General features: G+C 43.9%; 2 protein-coding genes across 10 annotated transcripts in view; one reads left to right on the top strand and one right to left on the bottom strand.

Annotated features, from left to right (window-relative positions):
* The window catches only part of pbx4 (pre-B-cell leukemia transcription factor 4), a 35,033-nt gene extending 18,735 nt beyond the window's left edge, over positions 1 to 16,298 (top strand). For 4 of the 9 annotated variants that reach the window (XM_031575899.2, XM_031575894.2, XM_031575902.2 and 1 more), the window contains 7 exons: positions 5,611 to 5,855; positions 6,805 to 6,995; positions 7,267 to 7,402; positions 7,772 to 7,820; positions 9,330 to 9,433; positions 11,090 to 11,176; positions 12,264 to 16,298. In XM_031575899.2, the coding sequence (XP_031431759.1) occupies positions 5,611 to 5,855; positions 6,805 to 6,995; positions 7,267 to 7,402; positions 7,772 to 7,820; positions 9,330 to 9,433; positions 11,090 to 11,176; positions 12,264 to 12,356 (905 nt within the window). In that variant the 3' untranslated portion in view covers positions 12,357 to 16,298. Of the gene's footprint in view, positions 1 to 5,610; positions 5,856 to 6,804; positions 6,996 to 7,266; positions 7,403 to 7,771; positions 7,929 to 9,329; positions 9,434 to 11,089; positions 11,177 to 12,263 lie in introns of all 9 variants that reach the window. The other 5 variants (XM_031575927.2, XM_012833760.3, XM_031575934.2 and 2 more) reach the window with 4 other exon arrangements.
* A 315-nt stretch (positions 16,299 to 16,613) lies between these two features.
* On the bottom strand, positions 16,614 to 20,305 carry lpar2a (lysophosphatidic acid receptor 2a). The gene is made up of 3 exons (XM_012833763.3): positions 19,953 to 20,305; positions 18,579 to 19,373; positions 16,614 to 17,936 (listed from the first exon to the last, which is right to left on the bottom strand). The coding sequence occupies exons 2-3, from the start codon at positions 19,309 to 19,311 to the stop codon at positions 17,635 to 17,637; spliced, it is 1,035 nt and encodes a 344-aa protein (XP_012689217.1). The 5' UTR covers positions 19,312 to 19,373; positions 19,953 to 20,305; the 3' UTR covers positions 16,614 to 17,634.
* Positions 20,306 to 25,060: the final 4,755 nt, after the last annotated feature.

Raw genomic sequence — 25,060 nt, 5'->3', positions numbered from 1 at the left:
TAATTGAATGTGTGTTGCCATCGGAGTGATTGCATCAAAACACTGCTGCAAGGGTGGCATGCTCAGTTAATGCACTTGAACATGTTTTGGTTTTGATTGATCATCCTAGCAGTTGGCAGATGGGCTTCACCCCACGTTATCTGCCGTGATGCAGAACACAGCTGAAGATTTTTTTGTTGTTGTTGCTGTTGTCTCTAGTTTTGTTTGTTTACTGGTGAAGATGCTGGCATGTGTTTCTCAGATGCGCTGGCTCCATTGTCCCCCGTCTCCCACTCCAGATGTAATAGTGATTGTTGTCAGAATGCTGTTATTTCTCCCCTGTTATTTCTCTTTCTCTCTCTCACTCACACACACACACACACACACACACACACACACACACACACACACACACACACACACACACACACACCGCACACACACACACACACACACACACACGCACGCTCCTTTATTGTCTGCCTGCCATGATCACCCTATTGCACTTTTTTTCTATTTTTGAATTCAGACTGTTTGTATCTCTTTCTCTCAATATCTGTTTTTTTCTCTCTCCCTTCCTCACTCTGCTCATTGCTTTTCTATCTCCTTCTGTGACTCCTTAAGCTTTTTTCCAGTTCTCCTTGGTTCTCCTTCTACCCTTTTCTCTCCTTACCTTTTCTCTCCCCCCTCCTTTGCCTCTCCCCCTTTCTCTCTCTCTCTCTCTCTCTCTCTCTCTCTCTCTCTCTCTCTCTCTCTCTCTCTCTCTCTCTCTCTCTCTCTCTCTCTCTCTCTCTCTCTCTCTCTCTCTCTCTCTCTCTCCCTCTTTTTCTCTCCTGCTCCCTCGCTCTCTCCCAGTGAAAGGCTGAGAATACCCAAGGGAGCTGATGCAATTAAAATGCTAATCCTGTCTGTCTACAGAGAGGGAGAGGGGGGGGGGGGGCTGACAGCATGAGGGATTGCGGCTCACATGGAGAACTCGACTGAAATGGAGAACAGAGGGAGACGAGGGGGGGGGCTCAGAAAAGAGAGGGAGAGAGGGTGGGAGAGGGGTGGGGAGGCAAGAGAGAGGGGAGAGGGGTGGGGAGGCAAGAGAAAGGGAGGGAGGGAGGGGGGGGGGGGTTTGGTGGGAGAGAGTCCAGAGTGAAAAGGGGATGCTAGTAGAGAGGGGGAGAAAGAGAAAGAAAGGGTTAGCATGCATTGAGAAATACAGAATCAGAGAGGTAGCTTTGAGAGATACATAGAGAGAGGGAAGGGAAGGAGAGGGGGGGGGGGGTAGCGGAGGGCTGAGCTTGTGCTGTGTTGTGAGCTGAGCCGTGATGGACTGTGTCTCTCCAGTAATGCACTGAAAAACAGGGGCCATTAATACACCGCTCCCAGCACCAAGCACTCCGCCATTAATACACTCGCTCTAGGCGCTCAACACACACACACACATACACACACACACACACACACACACACACCCCCACCAGCTCAGCTCCGTCTGCGCTTAACACATCTACCTGTTTCTCCACCTGCACCGACACAAAGGGGCCGCCCGCCCGCTCGCCGCCGCCGCGCTCTCACTGCCTGCTTGCCTGTGCAGAGGGAGAGGATGATTATGGATTCAGTCAAAACCCAGCCGGTTACCCTGAATATTTTATGGAGCAGCTCTCCAGTTCCCACTGCCTGTGCTGCGCATACCACTGACTAACCCAGAGGCTGGAGGTGTTTCATTGGGGGGTGCACTAACTGCTCTTACTCTGGTTTTGTCTTTTAAGGAGCCCTAAATAGTCTCTAGTTTCTATTTCCATTTTTTTGGGCTGTAATAGTCCTCCATTGCTTTAGTGAGAATTCCAATCGTGACATTTAAGATGTTTTAAGAGGTGAAGAGAAGGAAAGGCTTTATACGGCGTCTTTGCCAAGCCACAGTGTGTTTAATGGAGAGGAACCAGCATTGGTTTAACAGATGCAGCACATTAAAATGTACATTAACTCATTAGCATGTTACTGTGTTTATATTAATGAACTATGTTAATTACCATGATTTAGCAGATCGAGTTTTATGAATTATCTTGGAAGCATACACAATCACAGGCAGGCTCACACACACGCACACACACACACACACACACACACACACACACACACACACACACACACACACTGTCTTATAAAGGTGTTTTCCACATTAAAATACAAAGGGGAATGGAATTTGATCATTATTGCCTTTATTACCATCAACCTTTTTTGTGTATATCCTCCCAAACCCTTTCTAGTCTTATCAGTGTGAGCAGAGGGTGCACCAACAGACACCAAAGAGACTTCAGGCATTCTCCTCAATCAAGCTGTTAACCCTTTGACTAAACAGTGTGTTTATGTGTCGTTATTAGCTTTTCACTGCTTAATTGGTGTAATTGGAGCCTATCAGTGGGCGTTAGGGGACAGCAGGGTTGGGTGTTTGTGTTTGGGGAGGGGAGGGTGTTTGTGTTTGGGGAGGGGAGGGGTGGGTAAGAGGGATATGGTTCGTGCTTGACCCAAGCAGTTTGAGTCTGTTGATTGTATGCTGGTGATTGTTGTGCTGGATGGCTGTAAGGTAACCTGCTGCCATGTCTTAGCTTGCAGCAACAGGAAACTGTTAGTCTGGAGCAAGGTCTGGGACAGGCACTGCTGAAGTTGGTGCCAGAGCCCAGTGCCAAGCTCCTGGGATTCTGTTACCACACACACACACACACACACACACACACACACACACACACACACACACACACCATTTCAAATCTCACACAAAACTGCTTGATACTTTTTTAGGTTTTCAGTACTCACACCAGCACAAAAAAGTACAGATGCATTTAGTTCCCCCCTGCTTAGTAGTGGACTAAAGAGCCTCAAAGCTAGAGAGAGGGATGGGCAAATCGGGGTCATTAGTTCAGTCGGCTGGGTCTGCCGCATTCCTGAGCCATGAGAGGGGGAGCAACAGAGAGAAGGAATGTGACTCTGTGTGAGAGAGAGAGAGAGAGAGAGAGAAAGAGAGAGAGAGCGAGAGAGAGAGAGATGGGGGGGAGAGAAGACCAGAGAGAAAGAAAAAGAGCGCTAAACAGAGTGAGAGAGTGAGAGAGAGAGAAATGGAAAAGGACCTGAGCAAGAGAAACAAAAAAAGGGATGGGGGGGGGGGGGCCTAAGAGGGAGAAAAAGAGAAAGAAAGAGAGGGGGAGAAGAGGACCTGAGTGCAGGGGTTGGGAGGGAACAGGCCAGAAAAAAAGGAAAGAGGGAGAAGGGTTTTTTTCTTTTCTTTTTCAAAGACAAGAGTGAGCTGGAAAAAGAAGAGAGGACTAGAAAGTTTGTAGACCAGTAAAGGGGGGTTGGAGGAGAGGAGTATTTTGAGGTGGACATGAAAAAAGACAAACCAAAAAAAGCACTTACATGTGCTCTGTCTTCTTTGTAGATGTTGCGCGCACTTTTGGCTTTGGCCGAGCAGCGAACTGCCTGTGTGTTAGGCAGCGCGTTGTATTTTTGGAATTCATTCATTGTTGAAACAATACAGCCCTTGTCTCCGCTGCACTGTTTATTTATCTCTTGTCCGACAGAAACCGGGTGGGTTAATGCAGTTGATTTGGTGCCTTAATGCAGTTTGTGTCCACAGGGTTTTTGTGGCACAGTTGCCACACCCATTTGGTGTAATGTAGTAGCTGTAGTGGGAAAAATTCATTTAAACAGCAAAACATCATTCACCAATAAGTTCAGCCTGATACTCTTAGATGGGAGGGCAGTCGTTTTATATCAAGTTATAGCACAGCAGTGGGGAAAAAGAAATGGCACTGTCCTTTTATTCACTGCACTGTGCACAAAAGGATTTTGTGAAGTGGGTTAGGAGTATGTATGAGATCAAAGTGATCAAATTTGGTCATTTTAGCCAATCATTAACACAGCAGTTCAAACCTGAAGACAATAACGAGACAGGAAGTACAGTGCTTCAAATCAGAGGATACAGTATATGTATTTAAGTTATTTAAGTGATGAATTTGTGTGACAAGCTAGATATTGCAAACCAGTAAGCAGACTGCATGTTTGTGGTTGTAATCATTCAAATATACCTTGCAGACGGAATAAAAGAAACAAAAGCCCGATCTGGTGTTGATTTAGACATGCTCCTATAGGCTTTATGTACAATAGCTACATTTTAATTCCCAACCATTTCTTGTGCCGTTTCATTCACATATTTCATAGTGACATTTCTCCCATGCACTGAAAGAACACACCTACTCGTGCTCTTTCTGCCTAGAGATGGCAAAAAGATTTTGACCTTGCAGTTCAGTGTCATGAAAGCTAAGGTTCTATTGTGCAATGGCTGCATCATTACATACGAGTGTCCTAAAGTCAGTTTTTGCTCCCATGGAAGAAATAGTCTGGAAGTTCACATCATCTCCAGTGCACATGCTTGGGGTGTATTAGTACGTGTGTTTGTCCCAAGCTGTTCGCTACAGGATGTTCAGTTCGTTATGCTACTTCCTCGTTCGGTACACCCTGACCCTCGCACACTCGGAACAGAAATTCTGGAACACACTTTTTACCCGTAAGGTTTTGTGTATACACTTCAGACATTTCATTTACGACGGCATCACCCGAATGCGTCGATCAGCAGAACGAGACAAAAACAGACTGGAAGGCATTCTCCCCACAACATTACGGCAGCCTCTCACTGCAGATTTAGGCCGTGCCAAAGTAATAACTAATAGCTACAGAGTATTTATCGCTGTGGACATGCCCCCAATACTCGGTTGAAGAAAATACAGAATTAAGGCATGTCCTGCCCTGTATAAACGCATTATTATCAACAGGTCAGAGTCGTATGATGGAGCATAACTGATAGTTGTGTGATACATTTTTCTCGTTGACAATATGCCAGTATTTGAGTGCCTTAACTGTTTCAATGAGAATTATGGCTAATGAGTCACTGCTGAATGCTTCCATTTTTCAAAATAAAGGGAAAGAATTTTTTATTTCCCCCCCCCCCCCCCCCCCCCCCACTGCCAAACAGTCACCCCAAAACTGAGGTACACCCCGAACTGTGAATTTTGTGTCCCGTAACACCCCTAATGCATACTGTATGCCATCATGTAGACACTGTACGGCACATACACGTGTGTGTGAGTGATCGAAAAAGAGAGAGAGATGAGCTGCTGGCCAGGAGCTGACAGAGGTCCTGTTTTAATACACTGGTAGAGTGTGGTGGCTGTAGGCGGTACTTATGGCTGGTCTTGCTCGTAGTGACAGCACATGCACTCCTATTACTTGACTCATGCCTCATGCATTACTCTACTGGCTGACTGCTGGGAGGGGCTCTGCTGACCCCTGCTGGTCGAAAGGAGTACTTTCCTTCAGCGCACCTCTCCTAGAGTACAAAGAAATGGGTTTGACCTGCTTAGCAGCCGCACATGTCTGCTTAAAAAAAAAAAAGATATTTGGCTGTGCATTACATTCTGCTGTTGACATATTGTACTTGGACAATCAGTAGGTGTATTTGATGATGATGAGTTTCATATCCTGACTCTTGACCCTTGCTATGTATCGTTATTAGATATAAACAGACATAACAATAGTGGATCTACACTCTTTTCTGACTCACTGCTTGTTTTGTTGCCTCTCCCACAGTTCTCAGTATCCGCGGCGTTCAGGAAGAGGATCCACCAGATCCCCAGATCATGCGCCTGGACAACATGCTGCTGGCCGAGGGCGTGTCGGGGCCGGAGAAGGGTGGGGGTTCGGCAGCTGCAGCAGCAGCGGCCGCTGCGGCAGGGGGATCCCCCAACGACGGCAGCATTGAGCACTCGGACTACAGAGCCAAGCTGGCCCAGATCCGCCAGATCTACCACTCCGAGCTGGAGAAGTATGAACAGGTAAGACAAATCAAAGTGATGATTCAAAACACTAACAACTCCTAGCAGACTAACACAAATTGACTCATGGTGCCATGCCTAAAAAAGTTTTGTTAGGCTAACTGTAGTAGACCTAAATGTTAACTAGATTTATTTTCACTGTTGCCCACATTAGCATGTGTTGTTTGACATAACACGAAATGATGTTGATTTTCAGGCATCTGTCAAGCCTTAGGCAGCCAGGAAAATAGTTGCCTACACGTGTACTATTGGAGCGTTCTGCTTAGCCTATGTAGTTACCACTAGCTGAAAACAAATGGCAATATCAATATAACATTTCACAACACTGCACATAAGTGACCTTGTCCTTTGATCATCAACCGTTTTTGAGTTGTTGCGATATATTTTTTCTGAACCTGTTTTGCACAACTGGACAAGCGTTAATGTTTAACCCTGTCACATCATAACATTATTATATGTTCTGACAAATGTGTTCATCTGGGGGACGGTCACCGCAAACCGTGACACAAAATTAACAATTTAGGCACCTTGGTGGCCATTTTAGTCGCCATCTGGACCCCACCAGTGTGGTATCTGCTAATGTTCTGGGCGTGCAGAATGAGTTTGAGCATGGTTTGGGTATTTAGAAATAGTACAGCCCCAATCACAGGATTTCAGTACTGATATGTAGTTTGTGCTGCTCTTGTAGCATGAGCCATCATTACTTTGCTGCACTGTAAGCATGAAGACTATGTATTATCCAGTCAAATCTATTCTGTACTTGAGCACGTAGACCATGTGGAATGATGAGTCTCTCCCCATCCATGTTGATAGGACCCTGTTTTTTTTTCATGATGGACTAAAACAATTGCTTGGCCAAAATGAAGAAGAGCGTGAAGTAGACAGACCTGTCTGTTAAGGCTTCTCTGTAACATGCCCCCCCCCCCCCCCCCCCCTCTCTGTTCCCCAGGCGTGCAGTGAGTTCACCAACCACGTGATGAACCTGCTGCGAGAGCAGTCCCGCACACGGCCCATCTCCCCGAAGGAGATCGAGCGCATGGTGAGCATCATCCACCGCAAGTTCAGCTCCATCCAGATGCAGCTCAAGCAGAGCACCTGTGAGGCCGTCATGATCCTGCGCTCGCGCTTCCTGGACGCCAGGTGAGAGTGTGTCTTTGTGTGTGTGTGTGTGTTAGCAATCCTGAAGCTGAAATCAAATCAATGGGAAGATCATGTATTTCGTTTTTTCTACTGACAGTTTTGTGTAGAAAGAGCCAATTTGACATTTGCCTTCATTTGAATGTCTTTGCATATTTTATTTCTTCACATAGTCTTTACAATTTTTGAATTAATCAGGAAACCTTCTGTATTTAATCTGTAAAACGTTTTAATCTTGAAATACGTTGAAATACGTCTGGTCACATCTTCACAGGCGCAAGAGGCGCAACTTCAACAAACAGGCAACGGAGGTGCTCAACGAGTACTTCTACTCGCACCTGTCCAACCCGTACCCCAGCGAGGAAGCCAAGGAGGAGCTGGCCAAGAAGTGCGCCATCACCGTCTCTCAGGTCAGAAGGGCGCCATGTCACCTCAGCCGCTGGCACTGCACCGGCCCCCTAAGCATTAAGATCAGAGAGAGAACCTTTAGCCCTCGGAGCTCAGCACTAACTGCCCCGCATGTGTCCGCCTCTACTGCTGTCCTCCCATAGCGCGGCTTATAGAGCAAGACACTAGCTGCGCCCAGGGGCATGGAAGCAGATCCCAGGGAACCTCAAAACACTGCAGAATTGTATGCCTCCACTGTGTTCTGTTAGTCGCTCTGGATAAAAGTGTCTAATGAATCAGACTCAAATGTAGAACCCCCCCCCCCCCCACTGTCTGTATTCATGGAGGGTTAAATATGTTCATGTCGTCTTCCTCGTCCTTCTTTTCTCCAGGTCTCTAATTGGTTCGGCAACAAGAGAATTCGGTACAAGAAGAACATTGGTAAGTTCCAGGAGGAAGCGAACCTGTACGCGGTAAAAACGGCAGTGGACGCTGCCAATGTGTCGGCGCAAGCTAGCCAGGCTAACTCTCCGGCGACGCCCAACTCAGGTACTGTCTGCTCCACCTCCCCCGTCAGCCTCTGTAGCGCACACACACAAACCCCCGCTCACACCCACTCATGTAGTCAGGATCAAATGCATGATACATTGGCCCAGGGTGTAGAGTAGCAGTAGCTCAATGGTTTGGTGCCTGCATGTGTCTAAGCTTCCTTAATATAGACCCATCGTATGCACACATCCTAGTGTCACTTTGTTACACTCACACTTCAGTACAGATTTAATGAACATTCACCCATCTGTCCCCCTGTCCTAACTGTGTCCATTTTTACAACTCTCTGTGTGTGTGTGTGAGTGAGTGCCTGTGTGTTTTTTGACGCTGAGTCAATCAGTTTTTGTTGCTTTTGCGTTCACAAGTAGTAAATTGCTGAGTGTTTATTATGTCCCACCAGACACTTCAAACAAGCCTTCAGCTGAGAACAAAAGTTTGCTTTGCTATGTGTGAAGGTGCTGATTAGATATGGAAACTAATTTCTCAGACTTATCGCCAGCTGTCAGATATGTAGTAAGGTTACTGATGGGTTGTCTCATTAAGGTATAATAGCACTGAGGCTGTTAGTGTCGTGTGTATCCAGTGAGCTTGCTCTTTCAAAGGTGGTGAGCTAACAGAAAATGTATGCTTGACGCTTCAGAGGGGTCTTCAGTCCGAACAGAAAGAGTTTGATCACTTTGTACATGTTTTACACAACACACAGTTATTACGTTGAATGTTATTTGTTCTTTCATCTTTTATTGTAGCAACACTATCTGATTTTCTGTAAGTCCAACACCCAACCTTTTGTGTGTCTCTTAAGCCTTTGTCTACACAAGAGAGAACCAAACACATTCACTGATACGCACATTTAGATAGTGAAATCTAGCCCTACTTGCTCAGGATTAAGCAGGCAAAGGTAGGTGACTTCAGTATTAACATCATATCGCTCTTCCGCATGGAAGACCATGCCATGTCATGACTGGTTACTTATCAGACGTAATCCGACATTTCATTTCCTTAGTCCTGTCAATGAATCGGCCGGGTAAAGTTCCCTGCTGAGACACAAGATCTAACACGGAGCCAGAGATATGGCCAAGTTTACAGAAGTGGTGTTCTACTACAGTGAGGTGGCATGACCTTCAGGACTGCCTCGTTTCATTTCATTTTTACTTCTTTTTTTTTTTTTTTTTCTAGAACATTTGTCGACTAATGCAGGCAGATACTCTTGACCCAGAACAGGCAGTCTCCCAGACCGGAAAGACAAATGTGACTGGGTTGCCTTATATAGTAGGGAGTGTCACACGTAGAAGCAGCTATCTTACACAGTGGTGTGTGTAACCCCATGCCACTGCTAACACCCCACGCCCACTCACCGGGTCAAAAGCGGCATGCCTGACGGGCTCCGTGTATCACCTGCAGGATCGTCGGGCTCGTACAGCCTCTCTCACGCAGGAGACGCCTACCTCGGTCTGCGCTCGCTCAACGGGGAGGGCCTCGCTGTCGCCCCCTCTCTTCAGCAGCAGGTAGGCGCTGAAGATGTCCCCAGTGAGCCTGCATCAATGCCCCTGTCCCCAGTGAGCCTGCATCAATGCCCCTGTCCCCATCCCCTTACTTTGTCCCTCTTATCTGCCTGGCAGTTCTGTAGTCACCCACCTCTGCCTGCACCGTTCGCGCCCCCCCCCCCCCCCCCCCCCCCCCAGCCCTGCATCACCAGAAGTGCCCGGACCCCATGATGCCCCACCCCCATCCTCCCTCTAGCCCTGACAGATCCCCAGCCTAGTGTGTGTGTGGCCCGCTTGAAACACCCACAAATGTTTTCTAGCCCTCCCATTGGATCAGTGCTGTTTGTGATTGTGAGACCCCATCTTTATCATTTTCGTTTTCTCGTTTTTATTTTCCATTTTGATTCTTCTCATCTCCTCCATCATTTCACCCAGAAGCCCCCCCTCTCCTTGTGCCCCAGTGCTGTGGATAAGGTGTTTGAGTAGACCCAGTGCTGTTATACACAAACATGTTATTTTGAACCAGTCTTAAGTGGATTTATTTGACGTGTTGGGTTGGGTCGAACTGTGCATTGTAGCCATACAGACAAATGTGTGTAGCTCGCTTTCGGAGGGACAGCCAGGGCCGGGGGAAACCAACCTCCCTGGCAAAATGTGAAATACAGGCCTTGATTTGGATAGACTGCTCTCTTAAAAACGCTGACAAGCCGCTCTGCCGTAAAGAAATGGGTTTTTTATCGTTTCGTCACTGAAGAGGCACTAGGCAGCGATCTGCGCGAGGCGAAGCAGAGCATTGAACTCTGCGGCCCTTTAAGCATTTAATCTGCCCCTGCTGGGAGAAGGAGAATGGGATGAAGCTGAAGCCCCTATTGAGATCCAGACGAGATTTATGGTGCCTTCAGCACCACTGCCAAGTCTAGACAGAGAGGAGAGGATTTCTCACCACACTCCTTTCTGTGTGTCAAGTGGTTCACCTTTAAATTAGATGGATTACTTGGTGACAGCGGAGTAATAATTTGTTTGGAGTGCGAAATAATATGAATGTGGACCCCCCAGCAGTTGTAACGCCAATAAATGGTGAATGTTGGGATGCTTCAGCTGTAAGACATTCATTTTCTTCCTCCTGGCAGCGTCAGTCGGTGGAAATAACAAGCAGCTGTGAAGTGGCTTCTGAGAGTGGTGTTATACTAGTCACTGTATTACACATATGATCTACAGTCCATTGTGTTATTTTTTTTATGTAGGTATGAAACTAAAAAAGAGAACTGGTTTAACCATGCAAAGTCCTTAAACTATTTTTTTTTGCAAACCAGATTCTATGTTACTTCAGTAGTTTCAGTAATGTTTCTTGTCTTTTAGTTTGAGTTGCGCTTCTTGCCATTTTAGTTTGAATTGAAAGTGTTGACCTGCTTACCTGTCTAAATGTCACAAGTTGTGTCTGTTTTAAGGTCCTGGAACAAGATTGTGTACATGCACACAAATCTTGCATGTGCAATTGGAGATGGCTTGTGTTTGGTGTGGTCCAACATATTTAGAGAATTTGTGTTCAACAAATGTAGTTAATTAGTGTTGACCTCTGGTTAGTTTTGGTCTAACTTGATTAGGGATTTTTTGCAAATAAATGCAGTTATTCAATGCCGTACCACCCTGGTAACGCTTGTCCCTGTTGCCTGACAGGTGGATACCCTGCACCGTGCTACACACCTGACGGCCGGTTATGAGGAGCTGTCAGGAAGTGGCCTTTTTACCCCACACAGCCTGGACGTGAGTGGAGCACACATTCATACACACACGCTCACACATGTATCTGTGTGTTTGTGTGTGTATGTGTGTATGTACACACACACAGACGTACACGCTTGCATACACGTACACACACACACACACACACAGATTCTCACGTACATGCACATATGCCAACACATATAAATATACACACACCTTCCCTTTCTTTTCTCCTTCATCCTTGTTTTATTCATATCAGTAGACAAACATTGCACACCCATTTGTAGTTGCAGACCATTCACTGAGAAGAAATGAGGACAGAAAGATGCAAGGCCTATACACACTCCTTGTGTTTCTTGTGTGCCATTCTGATGATAATGAAAACAGACAAAAATAATAATGACAATAATAGTAAAATTAAAAAACATTACCTAATAAATGTGATTAGAAAAATAACCCGATTAATTTCCGATTAAAGACGGAAGCTTGTAAAAATAGATAGTCAAATGTAAAATCTCAAAATTATTGTAGAATCAACAAAAAGGAAGTATATGTTTCTAAAATATATATTTCACCCTTTGGTGAAATCAAGTTTCTAACCTTGTTAACATGTCCATTTGTAGTTCTTTTCATACGCAACATATAAGCTAAATAAGCGGGCAATGCCATGGCTGAGTATTTCCACCTTGGAACTGTAGTGTACCAACGACGGATGGAATCAGACAGCCTGGGTTTCATATGTCACAAACCTAAGGAACCAATCCCGTCGCTCCACACCACGTTCTAAGTTCAAGTGCTCGATAAACTTGCAAAGCTTGTGAATTCAACAAAGCTCCATGTCAAGTGTACATTGGATGCTCCCAGATATTTTAACCATTACATATGCAGAAATAATAACAAAACCCAGGCAGCTGCGTTTCATTTTTTTTAGAAATATTTCAAACGAATCCATGGCACTAAATACTAATACTTGTACCTAATACTTTGTTGATGTAACTTTATACATTTGTAACAGTTGGCACAGTGATTGTCCTCTATCCTCTGCATTCTTGTGCAGATGGTGCCTTAGCTAGTACTAAATGTCCTCTCTCTCTCTCTCTCTCTCTTTTGTTCCCGTCCCCTCCAGGCTAACAACAGCTGGCAGGACACCACCAACCCCTCTTCCGTCACCTCTCCACCTGGTGCCCCCGGCAGCATCCATTCAGACACCTCTAACTAAGACAAATGCTTTTCTTCCCTACTCTCACACAGACACCCACTGACACGTGCTCTCGACCCACCGCTCCTTCCACTGTCCCTGATGTGGCCCCCCAAACCACTGCCATCTCCTTGCTCTGACACCCTCCCCCCCCCTCCCCAACCTCAAGATCGACACTACCCATAAGCCCTCTGGACCATCCCACCGGGCCAGGCATGATGGGGGGAAAAAGCACACAAACACTCAATGCTCACTTCTGAGGACCGCAGCAGAAACACAAAAAGACAGGACTGCCTTCATCACAAAGGGGCAAAACTCACTGCTGGACCGTGATAACACTCCTCCACATAGAGGAGCGAGAGAGATAGAACACACAGAGAGGTTCCTTCCTGTGAGCCTAAAAACAACACGCAACGTAATGTGATGACCGGTCTCCTAACAAAGGCCTGAGATGATTGAACTCACTCATCATCCACCCACCAACACGCACACACGCACACGCACACACAAACAAGGCGTCACCCTCTGTAGACTTCTGCATTCATTTCTGAGGGTGAAACCAGCAGGCGGCTGAGCACCAGACGCCCCTCTGTCTTGGGGAGGAGTCTGCAGCTCTCTCCAGTCACAGTGGACACCTCCCTCTCTGGGTCCTACTCACGGCTCCCCAGCCCCACCACCACCATCACCACCACGCTTGTACCAAAGTGCTGTACCAACAGTGGTCATCCCTTCCGTTTCCTCACAGAACAACCTCAGACACCCTTGAACTGAACACCAATGCAAGATATCCTTACATCCTGTTCTGCTTGTTGCAAGTCGGTTCCTTTTTAACGGAGTTTCAAAAAAAAAAAAAAAAAAAAAAAAAAACAAGCTCAACGTAGCACTATTATTAAGTAAGTGAAAAGAACCTTATAGTATTGTAATAAGGTTGTTTAAAGTACTTTTATCAAACCTCTCAATGCTTGTATATGGACACCCACAAGACACACACACACACACACACACACACACAAACACACACACAGACACAACGTTTACAACAGCTGACAACTAATGAAAATGTGTTAAGCACAAGTATTTTTTTCAGCAATTGGACCTCTTCCGTAGGACACAGGTCAGAGCATAGGATGCTTTCATTCAGAAAGAAAACAAAGGAGTGCTGAGGTTGCAGCAGGACGTATGTCAGACATACCGCTAACAGGCCGAAGAGACAGGAAAGTACTGTGCAGGACAGAGGTTGGGAGAGGAGAATGTATAGGTTCTTTCTATGGAAATGGATTTCTATCTCTCTTTCTCTCCCATACACACACTCGCACACACACACACACGCACACACACACTCTACACACACTCTGCAGCCACCCTGGTCACTTTTGTTCAATACTGTTGTGTAATCCTTGGATTTTTGTTTTGTTTCCTTTTATATATAAAAAAAAAATGTAATCTGTTTCTTTTGTTTTTTTTCTCAAGTAATACCCCAGCCACCAAATACAAAAAAGTACATTTGTAGAGTTGAATAATTTTATGTTAGAATAAGGGGAGGGGAGACGTGGGAGACTGAATAGGGAATGGTTTTTTTCAAAACCAGAGGAATGCTACGTGTAATTGTCTTCCATGCATGTAGACGTTGGTGTTTTTTGTGGTGTCATCAGACCTGTGCATCTACATCAGTTCAGGTGACTAACTGGTTCGCTCTTCTATTTTTGACTTCTGGAGAAGTTGTAAAAACTTTTTCGAGAGGGTACTAATGACAGACCAAAAAAATGAAGAAAAAAAAAATCATCATACACACACTGTACTGACAAGTCCTGCTGGCTGGTGTTTCTGTTCTTGTTCTTTCTTTGAATGGTCTCTGTTTAGGGTTCCCTTCCCTTCTCCCTTCCCCTCCTTTCACAACATGCAGGCAGGAGGCCACAGATGACCGATTACAGTCGTTACCTGTATTGTTACAAACCAAAAATGTTTTCAGATATGTAATTATGATGACAAAACTGTGGTGGGTGTGTTAGTCTGAAAAGTTACACCTGGGGTGGAAACAAGGAGATTTGTCAGTTTTGCGTCAGTGTATGTGTTTGTTAATGTATGTGTGTATGAGTATGAGTGTGTGTGTGTGTGAGTGTGTGTGTGTGTGTGTGTGTGTCTGATCTTACCTTACGTTACTGTTGGTGTACCAGGGTGGGTGGGATGTTTTGTTGTGGGTGGTCTGGGGAAGAGAGGTGTAGGGGAAAGGTTGTTTGATCACTCACCCCTGTGCTTTGAGTTGATTGTATCATGTGTGCAATGGCAGCATCCATTCCACGGGAAGGCACGCTGTCTGTCGCTCTAGTTCTCCCAGCTGACCCCACGGCGGGAACTCCACTCTTTGTCTGTTATCTAGGCCACTCAAACAAGGGCTTTTACTCTCTCCTTTGAAAATGAACCAAAAAAGAGCAGCACTGGGTGTGTCATGATTCAAGACTAGAGCTTAATACAGAAACACATTTTCCACATTTTTATTTTCTCTAACTTTTTTTTGTTAACAACTTTATTGAAAAAAAAGAAAAAAAAGTCATGGTAGAACCAGAGTGTTTTGATATATGAATGACAAATTCTACATATGAGACAAAGGACACTGAAATGTAAATTAGAGTTTTGTTTGTAAACAACCAAACTCTGACAAGCTTTTCAAGGTATTAGCCAGATTCTGGTGTCCTCTGTTCTTTACTGTTACTTAAAAGCGTTTCATATGGCTGTCTTTTACAAGTAATGCTGTTACTACACCAAAATTATAATTTTCTTTTCTTTTCTACCAGTCGTCTGTGGATGTCTCTGTACAGATTGTGGAATGTTTCAACATATATCTTTTTTATATAAAGATTCTGTTTTCTTTTTTTTTCTTCTTTTTTTTTGTTGAGTTTCCTGGTTTGTTTTTGCCTTTACTCTGCATATGTAGTAAAGCAACAATGTTTTCTTTTCTTTTTTTTTTAAACATTTTAATTCTACAGCTTAGTTTTTAAGTTTGACTGTGGATTTTGGAGTGATTACTTTGCTTATTTAGTGTGTTTTTGTGGAAAACAGAGTTTGAGTTTGGTGCAGTGAGAAACACTTCCTACACATACAGATTTGGCTCTGTTGTTGTTGTTTTTAAAACAAGACTACCAGAAATGTGCACTGTAGCAATACCTTCTCCGCAGGCAGAAACCCAAAACTGCACTCTCATTTTCCGTAGAATGTAGCTGATGAATTGACTCTTACAGGTCAGGCACAGTAGCTTTCCTTTTTTTAATTCTGATGTGTTATACATTTTTTTTTTTTAAAAGAAAAAAAAGAAAGACACTGAGGTTCTGTGACTCACATTTAATGTAGTGATTTATTTTAATTTTTTTGTCTTTTAAGTGTTGTGCTTCTTCATATAGATAACATCTATGCCTAGTTTTGGGTCCAGCTGAAGTGGATAGAGTGTTTTTTTGGAAGATACCTGTGCCACTGTCGCTGAGCCTGTGTTTGTCATCCTGCTACTCCTCAGCTTAACAAATGCCTCTGCACTGCTCGAGTGGCTCCCCCTGCACCAAATCAGAACTGCATCGATAGCGTTTTTATATACTTTGTTTTATTAGACTCTTAGTGTCTCCCTCCTCCTTTCATTCGTCTTTCTTCTTTATTCACCCCATTCTTTTTCTTCTCTACCTCTCTCTTTTTCCATTTCTCTTGTATATAAATCCCTCTGTTTTCAGGCTGGTCGGCCTGTAAAATCCTTTTATACCTCAACTTTAGAACTGTTCTAGTAAGAGAAAAATATGAGAAAATTGTAGTGTTCCTTATTAGAAATACAAAAAACTAATAAAATAATCTAGTGTGCTTTTTATCATTTTGGGGTGTTTATTTTGGGGATGTTTATTTGCTTGTTTTAATGGGAACAATGACCTTTAGTCACTACAACTATGCTATTGTGACTTACAAAAAAAATAAAAAATGTGTAAAGAACCTTGCACTGTGTTTATGTTGCCCCCAGAAATCTGGGAATACTTGAAATGTCCAAGGGACATCATGATTATTACATATATTAACACAAATCATGTAGCACATATACATTTGTGATTATACTATTGGCACAAGAATACTGGTGACGTCCTGTATTACTCATGACCTGCAGTAGCTTCAGTCAGTTTGTGCTTCTGTACAGCATTTATGGCGTGGCATATTTGTCCTTTGTGGGATAATCAACTATAGACTGACAGGGAAATACCTTTTCAACTGTGGTATGTAGAGATTTTGATGTATACAAGAAGACTCTAAACATAAAATGTTAAACATTTAATACTTGATACAAATCTGCTGCAACAATATGATGGTTCACAGTGTGTAATCATGGGCCGTCAGCAGAAATCTGGTTTGCAATACCTCTTAATAATCAGTGTTAGTCTATATTCAAGATGGATACTGTGAGGAAGTGCAAACGATTACAAGCTCCATTCAACAAAACAAACAAAAAAAAGTTTCACACATTACCCACAACAGCCAGCGTCCATCCCACAAATGAACATCGTCATTTGGCAGTAATAAACAGGACCTGTCACACCCACAAACGTAATGACTCATTTCCCACCAATAATAACCCAATCATTAAGTCATTTGCAGGAAGTTATGTTTGTGGGACTATTATGTTTAAAAAGTGCAAATTTGTATTACGTTTGTGAGAAGTTATTACATTTGTGGGTGTAACAGGACAAATGTAAGACCATCCTTAACACGTGCTTCTTCTGTGATCACAGTAGCTTGGGTGTTCCCAGAGGCAGAAAGTTGGTGGCTGAGAGTCCACTGGTTTCATCCCCAGACCAGCCGGGGTATCTGGGCGCCTGGCACAGATGGGCACTGTTTTCAGGCCTTTATCACCTTGCCCATCAACTGCCACTGTGCATCCCCAATAAAGGCCCTATTGGCCAGCCAGTGCTGTGGCTCAGTGTCCCATGGCACGCTGGGAGAGGGCCTATACTGGGCTATTTCCTGGTATAAATGTGAAGCAGGCCATTGATGCATAGATAGGAGAAAGCATTGCTCTTTCCGGTTTCCCTGGGTGAGTTACAATTTAGAAATCTAGCAATGCATGATAAACAACAGGAAGATGCAAAAAGGCAAAATAACCTTGTCCTATATGACAATACGATAATCAATTAAATGTAGCAGGTGTTGTTTTTTTCTTTCAACTCCTTCGTCCACAAATACCAGATTCGAGAATGGTATGCTCACAAATTGCAACTCCAAAAGACTTATGCAAGACAAATTGCAACTCCAAAAGTGTCTTCATATGCACATAACAATGCTATGCGGAGCTGCTTGAGAACAGATGGCGTCTTGAAGATCTACTGTCCCTTTTCTTGAACTCAATAGTGGACGGCTCCCCCTGCTGGTCGCTGTCACTCCTGCACACGAAACAGAGAATCTGCTTGAAGGTCTTTCTCATGTCCTCGTCTCTGTACGAGTAGATGATCGGATTCACCAGCGAGTTGCACTCGGCCAAGGCCAGGCAGAACTTCTCATACTGCAGAACCTGGCAAACCTTGCAACCCAGCCCATCCAGCAGAAGGATCACTAGGCCAGGGGTCCAGCAGATGACAAAAGCACCTGAAGGCAGATACCACAACAAAACACTTGCTATGAAAAAGATGCATCCTCTGACTTCCTGACATGAGACTTCTGCCCTTAACCACACCCCAACATGACATGACATGCAAATAGAGCTTTGTAGATAAGGCAAGACAGCAGGTGAGAAAAAAATGGCTTGCCGCAGACAGACGATAAGTTGAGAAATCTCTCAGAAGAGGAAGCACTAAGACCAAAGGATTGCAGCAAAGCTGGTTTGCCAACTTGGATGTTCAGAAAGACTAAAAAGGATTCGAGGTAAACCAATACCAGATCGCTGACACTTTTATATGTACTCATTCTAAAAAGAAAGGGCCAGCCAGTTATATAAAAAAGTTGACAAACCATTTGCTGTAAAAAAAAAAAAGGGTTACCTAAGGTACAATCAGTTGTACAAATATGTGGTAGTTGCATACCAGAAAGAAAGAAAACCTGAAGGGGCAAGGCTGATCTTGCAGGTGAAAAACAACTACACTCTGAAGTTTTATCTAAAGAACACTTTGGATATTGTTTGAATATCCACACACCACAGTTATGAGCCTGCTGTGCCATATAATTAAGCAATAAGGAAAATTCCCCTGTCACGCTCATACTGTAAACTTTGATCATCCCTCAGTCACTTACCTAACACTATGACCACAGTCTTCATCAGGTTGATGACTGTCTCATAATTCAGCTGGTCAGCATCCGGGGTGGGCCTGCTGCGGCAGCGGCGGCGCACGTAAAGGAAGATGCGCGCGTACATGGCCACCATGATGGAGAACATCAGCAGGTTGAGCACGGCCCAGAACACCAGGAAGCTGCGCTGGTACAGCGGCACCGTGGTAGAGCAGGTGTCCAGGTCGCACACGCAGTGCCAGCCCATGGAGGGCACCAGGCCCATGAAAATGGCCACCACCCAGAGGCCCAGGATGAGCAGCACCACGCGCCGGTTGGTCATGGTGCTGTGGAGCTGCATGGTGAAGATGGTCTGGTGCCTCTCCACGGCCACCGCCAGCAGGTTCGCCACCGAGGCTGTCAGGCTCATGTCGACAAGGGCCCCGCGTATGAACCATTCGTGCTGCGTGAGACCGATGGTGTAGGGCCCCGTGTGGAAGAGCAGGTTCACATAGGACACCCCAGCAAACAGGTCCGCCGCTGCCAGGTTGCCCAGTAAGTAGTAGATGGGGAAGTGGAACTTACGGTTGATCGTGATGGCAGCGATGACCAGTATGTTGGACAGTATGACGATGAGACAAACTGTGACCCCGAGACCTAACACCACATAGTCTCTACTGGACCAGACCGATGTTATGTGCTTTCCGCTGTGATTGTAGAAGAATGACACTGGTTTGTCATAATTCTCACACTGTTGCATTGCTAGGGCAGACAGACAGGCTACAAGCAGTTGGTGTTGATCCCTTTGGTGGCAGATGACACCTGGCGTGGATAATGAACACAGTGAATGTAGGCTTGGCAGAGCCAGGCTAGAAAACACCCTCCATAGTGACTGAAGCACTGTAAGCATTTGAGTTACTTTGTCATACAATCAGCAGATGTTAGTTCTGTTAAATGAGTTTTCAAAAAACGTGTTATTTTATTTTAGTATATTGTTTTGGAATATTAACTATAGACAAAGTTCTATAATACATAGCCTATAATTGCCTAACTTGGTAACTACATCTAAAGTGTCTAGTGACCTAGTCTTTTTTATCTCAATAATATAAATATGGATACATGCCATGGTTTTGTAAAGTAATAATAGCAAATGCTAACTGCTATCATCCTTTCCCACACTGTCACTGTCAAACACACGAAAATAAAGTTTATAGGCTAGTCACTACTGGCATATCTTTGGCGCCGACATTTTAGTTATTCCTCGAAAAGATAAGGTCAACAGGAAATTCACGATCTGTATTCGAAACGTTCACACAAACGGGTTAGAACAGAGTACCAAATAAACTACTAAGACATTTTATAGCCTATTCATAGGCTACTTTAATCAAATGATTGACTTACCGGTTTATCCAAACGATTGGATTTATGGAAATATCGACAAATGTCACCAACAGCAACAGGCTACCCGTCTTCCAGGTATACGCCTCATAAAGTAGCAGACTGATGATTGCAACATTCATAGGGGTAGATCTCCAATAGACTGTTGGCGGTATATCGAGTTCAAACGTTATCTGACGTACGACCATTTAGGCTGAAACGAGTGCTCTCGGCAGAACAGTTCCTTAGACACCAATGAGCGTCTGCTGACTGAAGTACAGACCCAACCAACAACACTAGAAGAGTGACGCAATATGAATATGAGAAAAGAGCTCACATGTAGAATAGAATAGATAGAATAGAAAAGCCTTTATTGTCATTGTATTTATACAACGAAATTTTGAGTGCTTCTCCTGTTGGTGTGACGAGGGACAACATATAACACAACAACAACATATAACATAACAATACTACAACTATCCAAAAACAGTAGGAACAGCCCCCCAAAAAATATATATATACATTAAGAGTAGAACAAAGTGCGGTGGCATAGACTAAAGTACTTCAATAAATACATCAATTAATACAGCTTTGTTTATGCACATGTGTAAGGTGCCTGAGATGGTATGTGACTTGTAGTCAATAAAGTGCTTAGTGTTTAGTGCATGTCGGTATTTAGAGTTCTGATGGCTGTCGGGAAAAAACTGTTCTTAAGACGCGTGGTCCTTGCTCTAAAGGATCTGTACCGTCTGCCTGAGGGCAGGAGAGTAAACAGGTGGTGGCCTGGGTGAGAGGAGTCTTTTAAGATGTTATTGGCCCTGCTAAGGTAGCGGGAGCGGGCAATGGATTCCAGGGAGGGCAGTGAGCAGCCAGTGATTTTTTGTGCTGTGTTGATGACCCTTTGGAGGGCTCTCTTGTCTGCTGCGGTGCAACCGGAGTACCACGCCGAGATGCAGTAGGTTAGTACACTTTCGATAGTGGTGCGGTAGAAGGCCACCATCAGTTTACACTCCAGGTTGTTTTTCCTGAGTACTCTCAGGAAGTGTAGTCGCTGCTGTGCCTTTTTTACTGTCTCTGAGGTGTTGACAGACCATGAGAGGTCATCTGATAAATTGGCTCCTAGGAATTTGAAGGTGTGGACCTTCTCCACACAGTCCCCGTTGATGTAGAGTGGGGCCGGAACTGCACTTTGCCTTCTGTAGTCCAGAATTAATTCTTTCGTTTTTGTGGTGTTCAGTGACAGATTGTTGTCTGAGCACCACACTGTCAGTTTCTGTACTTCATCCCTGTACGCTGATTCGTCATCTTCTGATATGAGCCCGATCACGGTGGTGTCGTCAGCAAATTTAATGATGGTGTTGGTGGGATGGGTTGGAGTACAGTCATGGGTGTACAAGGAGTACAGTAGTGGGCTCAGCACACAGCCTTGTGGAGAGCCAGTGCTTAGAGTGATGGTGGAGGAAAGGTGGGGACCGAGTTTTACAGTTTGTGGGCGGTTTGAGAGGAAGTCCTTTATCCAGGTGCAGATGGAGGGGGAGAGGCCTAGTGCAGTTAGTTTGCTGACTAGTATGTCAGGGATGATAGTGTTAAAAGCTGAGCTGTAGTCAATGAAGAGCATTCTTATATAGGTTCCACGGAGTTCCAGGTGGCTCAGTGCGGTGTGGAGGGCTACGTCGATGGCATCTTCCGTGGACCTGTTTGCTCTGTAAGCAAACTGATGCGAGTCAAATGTGGGGGGAAGGGTTGATTTGATGTGCCGTGAAACCAGTTTCTCAAGTAGGCTTAACCTAGAGTTATAAACACGTGTCATGAGGGCTTACTGTTTTCAAGCATTTCAAACATTTAGAGACGCAATATGTCATTATCTGTGCTATTTCTTATCTGAAAATAGGCCAGCCTGCATGTAGTCTAGCTAGTCTGTAGAAGGATATTTCTTTGTCAAACATTTTTCAGATATCAACGTTTTAATCACATTTGAATGAAATAACTGATATTAATGAGACAGAACAAATGCAATGTTTTTAACGTTGGTCCAGAAGCCACTTGTAAAGCCAATGGATTTTGCAGATTGTTTTAAAGCAGATGCATCACATCACACTAAACGTGTTTGTGGTTTGCCGTTTTCCTGTTTTGTAAATGCCAAAACACAGTAACCTATACCCTAAATATCTGTCACGTGTTCTTCTCTAGTCCAAGTAAATGAAGATGTTTTTCACTTATTTATGCTGACAAATCACAATATACCTTGTCACTTCACAGAGGCCTTCCTAAAAAGGAGTAGAAAAGGTAAAAGTAGTCTATTTCTCTGTTTTAAAATATAGCCCAGGGCCATATGGAGATTTCTGTGGCATGGGCTGTAGATTATGGACACACATTTTAATCAATTTGTGGCAGGAACTTTATTTACAGAGCTGAAGTGTCACCGAACAGAGCCAAGGTTTAAGGGCGGATCACTTTTGGTTTCAGGCACATGCTGTTTGATTTTATGGGTACTTATTCAGTGAAGTCACTGGCTTGCTTTGAAAACAAATTATGCTGTTATGGTAACAAAACTTCCATGATGCCAGTGTGTTACAGAACGAAGTGCAACGTAAAAGAAAATTAGATACAGAAGGAATAAATGCAGAACAAAAGATAGAACTGACAAAACCAGCAGAGAGGTTATAACTGTAGCCGTGGTTTGAACTGAAAGATAAGAATGCTATAACCGGCAGAAACAGTTTATAACTGTAGCCATGGTTGGAACTGTAGCCGCAGACGCAAACAGAAAGACGAGGCATGGGATTTCTTTTCTCTCATTTTCATCTGAATGTAGTGAGGGCCTTTGTTACAACTGCCCCTGGGTTGGGGACAGTTGTAACAGTGGCCGAGGACAATTAACGTGCTTGTCTGAAGGGGTAAAGTAAACCTTACGGCCACAGCCATGCATTATTCAAACCAAAATAGTGGAGGATAATGGTTTTCTATAAATTGTGATGCATGTTACAAATGTCCCCAGCCAACTTATCCTAATATTTCATAAGATAATTGAAATATAACACATTCTGTGCAGGGCCCTATTTGTCTGTGGAAACTGCCGCACAAAATGACTTCTGTCTATAACTTTTGTAAGAGACACCAGCTGAAATTTATAATGTAGCATGTGTTACAACTGTTCCTCAAGACTCAAGTCTCAAGCCTTTGGTCACAAATGCAGGTCAAGTCTCAAGTCTCTTGGTTGTTGTGAGCGTTCTATCATCTGCTGCATGCCATTCAGTCTACTTAAAACACGGCATAGATATATCCAAGGAATTCAAAACAGTATAGATTAGCTGTTTAATACATGATCACGTTAAAAAGGCTAATGCAATGCAATATGGGGAAAAAAGGGCAATGAAAGCTTTCCTTTAAAGTTCATAACTGTATTTTGCTTTGTACATTAACATACAGTAACTATTGTGGGCCTGCTTACAGTTTTTCTCAGTTGCTTCAGTAGATTTCTCAAATAAGAATTCTCAGACATTCTCAAAACATCTATTCACTTCTACACAGCATAACAGTAATTTCTCATTCTTTTGAGCATTTTGGAAATGTTTTTGCACATTCATGCAAGAGGCTATTTACGATTGTCTGCCTTTTAGTCTTACCCCCCAAAACATCTAAAAATCTATTCATTGTGTAAGTCATGACATGCAAATGGGTTAAACTAGTCGTCTAGATTGATGAGGATTGATTACATGTGTTGAAAGGGAAAACATGAGAGTAAAACCTCATAGGCCATGTGACGGTCGTGGTGCGACCGCACATGAACTGCACACTCCTGCCCAATATTTGCAACGACTAGCGCACCCAAACAGACATGGTTTGCACACACACTCAAACCACTGAATACAATTGGATCCACCTCATGGACGCCGCTGATTGCCTAGAATGGCAGAGGGGACACGAAAAATGGTCTGGGCCAGGCCACCTGGATAAAGTGGTTGGTTTTACAAACCTTTCAGACATTATTTTATTACATAGTTATCTCTTTGTTTTATAATTTGAAGAAATGCTATGTTCGTGTCTCGGGGTCTGTCTTGTCATTGTGTATTGTTTAGTGTTTGTGTCTACCCCCCGTGTGTAAAAATGGTGCTGGCCGCCAGGTGTATATATATATGTTCATTGTTCTGTCTTGTTCAGTGAGTCAAGTCTTGTTAGGTATGTGCATTTATGTGGACCCTAATGTTTGACTGCTGATTTGTGTCCTCTACCCCATTTAGAGGCTTAGCAGGTATTTTTAATAGAGCTTGGTACTGCTGCATATTGTCCTCTACCCCATTTAGAGGCTGAGCAGGTGATATTCCTGAAGACTGCTGCTTTTTGTCCTCTGCCTATTGAGAGGCTTAGCAGTTCTCCAGAATATTTTGAAGGATAATAAAACCTTATATTTGAACCCTCACTCTGTCTCTGAGCTTTTCGGGCCAAACCCACATTTTTGACGGCAACCGAGGCTCGGTCCGTCACAGGCCACCAAGCTTGAGTGAAAAAAATCATGAAAGATTGTCCCATTGTTTTTCAACGGGTTGTATTTGTTGCTATACTGTCCAGTTTCAACATACATGAGGCATATTGATGCATCCTGCAAGATTCTTCAACAATCACTTGGAATTGAAATTGTTGTCAGTGACATGAAATTCCGAAAATAATATTAATTTAATTGGAATCATGCTATAATCTGGTATATGGTTATACATTTGTGTGAGTGAAAGAGACTTACAGGATATAATTTCATATTGGCAACATGACTAAAATATTTTGTCTGTCTTAAGGACTTTTATTTTCTGCTTTTCAGACATTGTTAATGCGACAAATAAATAAATAACAAAATAAAGATTGTTGAGTCCCAAATCTCGAGTCCGAGTCGAGTCTCAAGTCTTTTGAGGATAAGTCTCAAGTCAAGTGCGACTTGAGTCCCCATCTCGGCACCAAATAGCCTACAGTTTGTTCCCAGACTAAGTCTAAGTTAAAAACCCATGGAAAGGATAACATTTCAATCTAATTACTGTCGAATAACATATGGGGTTTTCCATTGGAACATTTGGCCGTGCTGCACTGGGCAGTGTCCATCTCTTTTGCGTTTTCATTACAAGTTGAACAGCGCCAAACTGTGC

Source organism: Clupea harengus, chromosome 1, assembly GCF_900700415.2.
Source record: "Clupea harengus chromosome 1, Ch_v2.0.2, whole genome shotgun sequence".
Taxonomy (NCBI): Eukaryota; Metazoa; Chordata; class Actinopteri; order Clupeiformes; family Clupeidae; genus Clupea; species Clupea harengus.
Note: the sequence above shows the minus strand (reverse complement) of the source record. Positions and strands in the feature narration are given on the sequence as shown.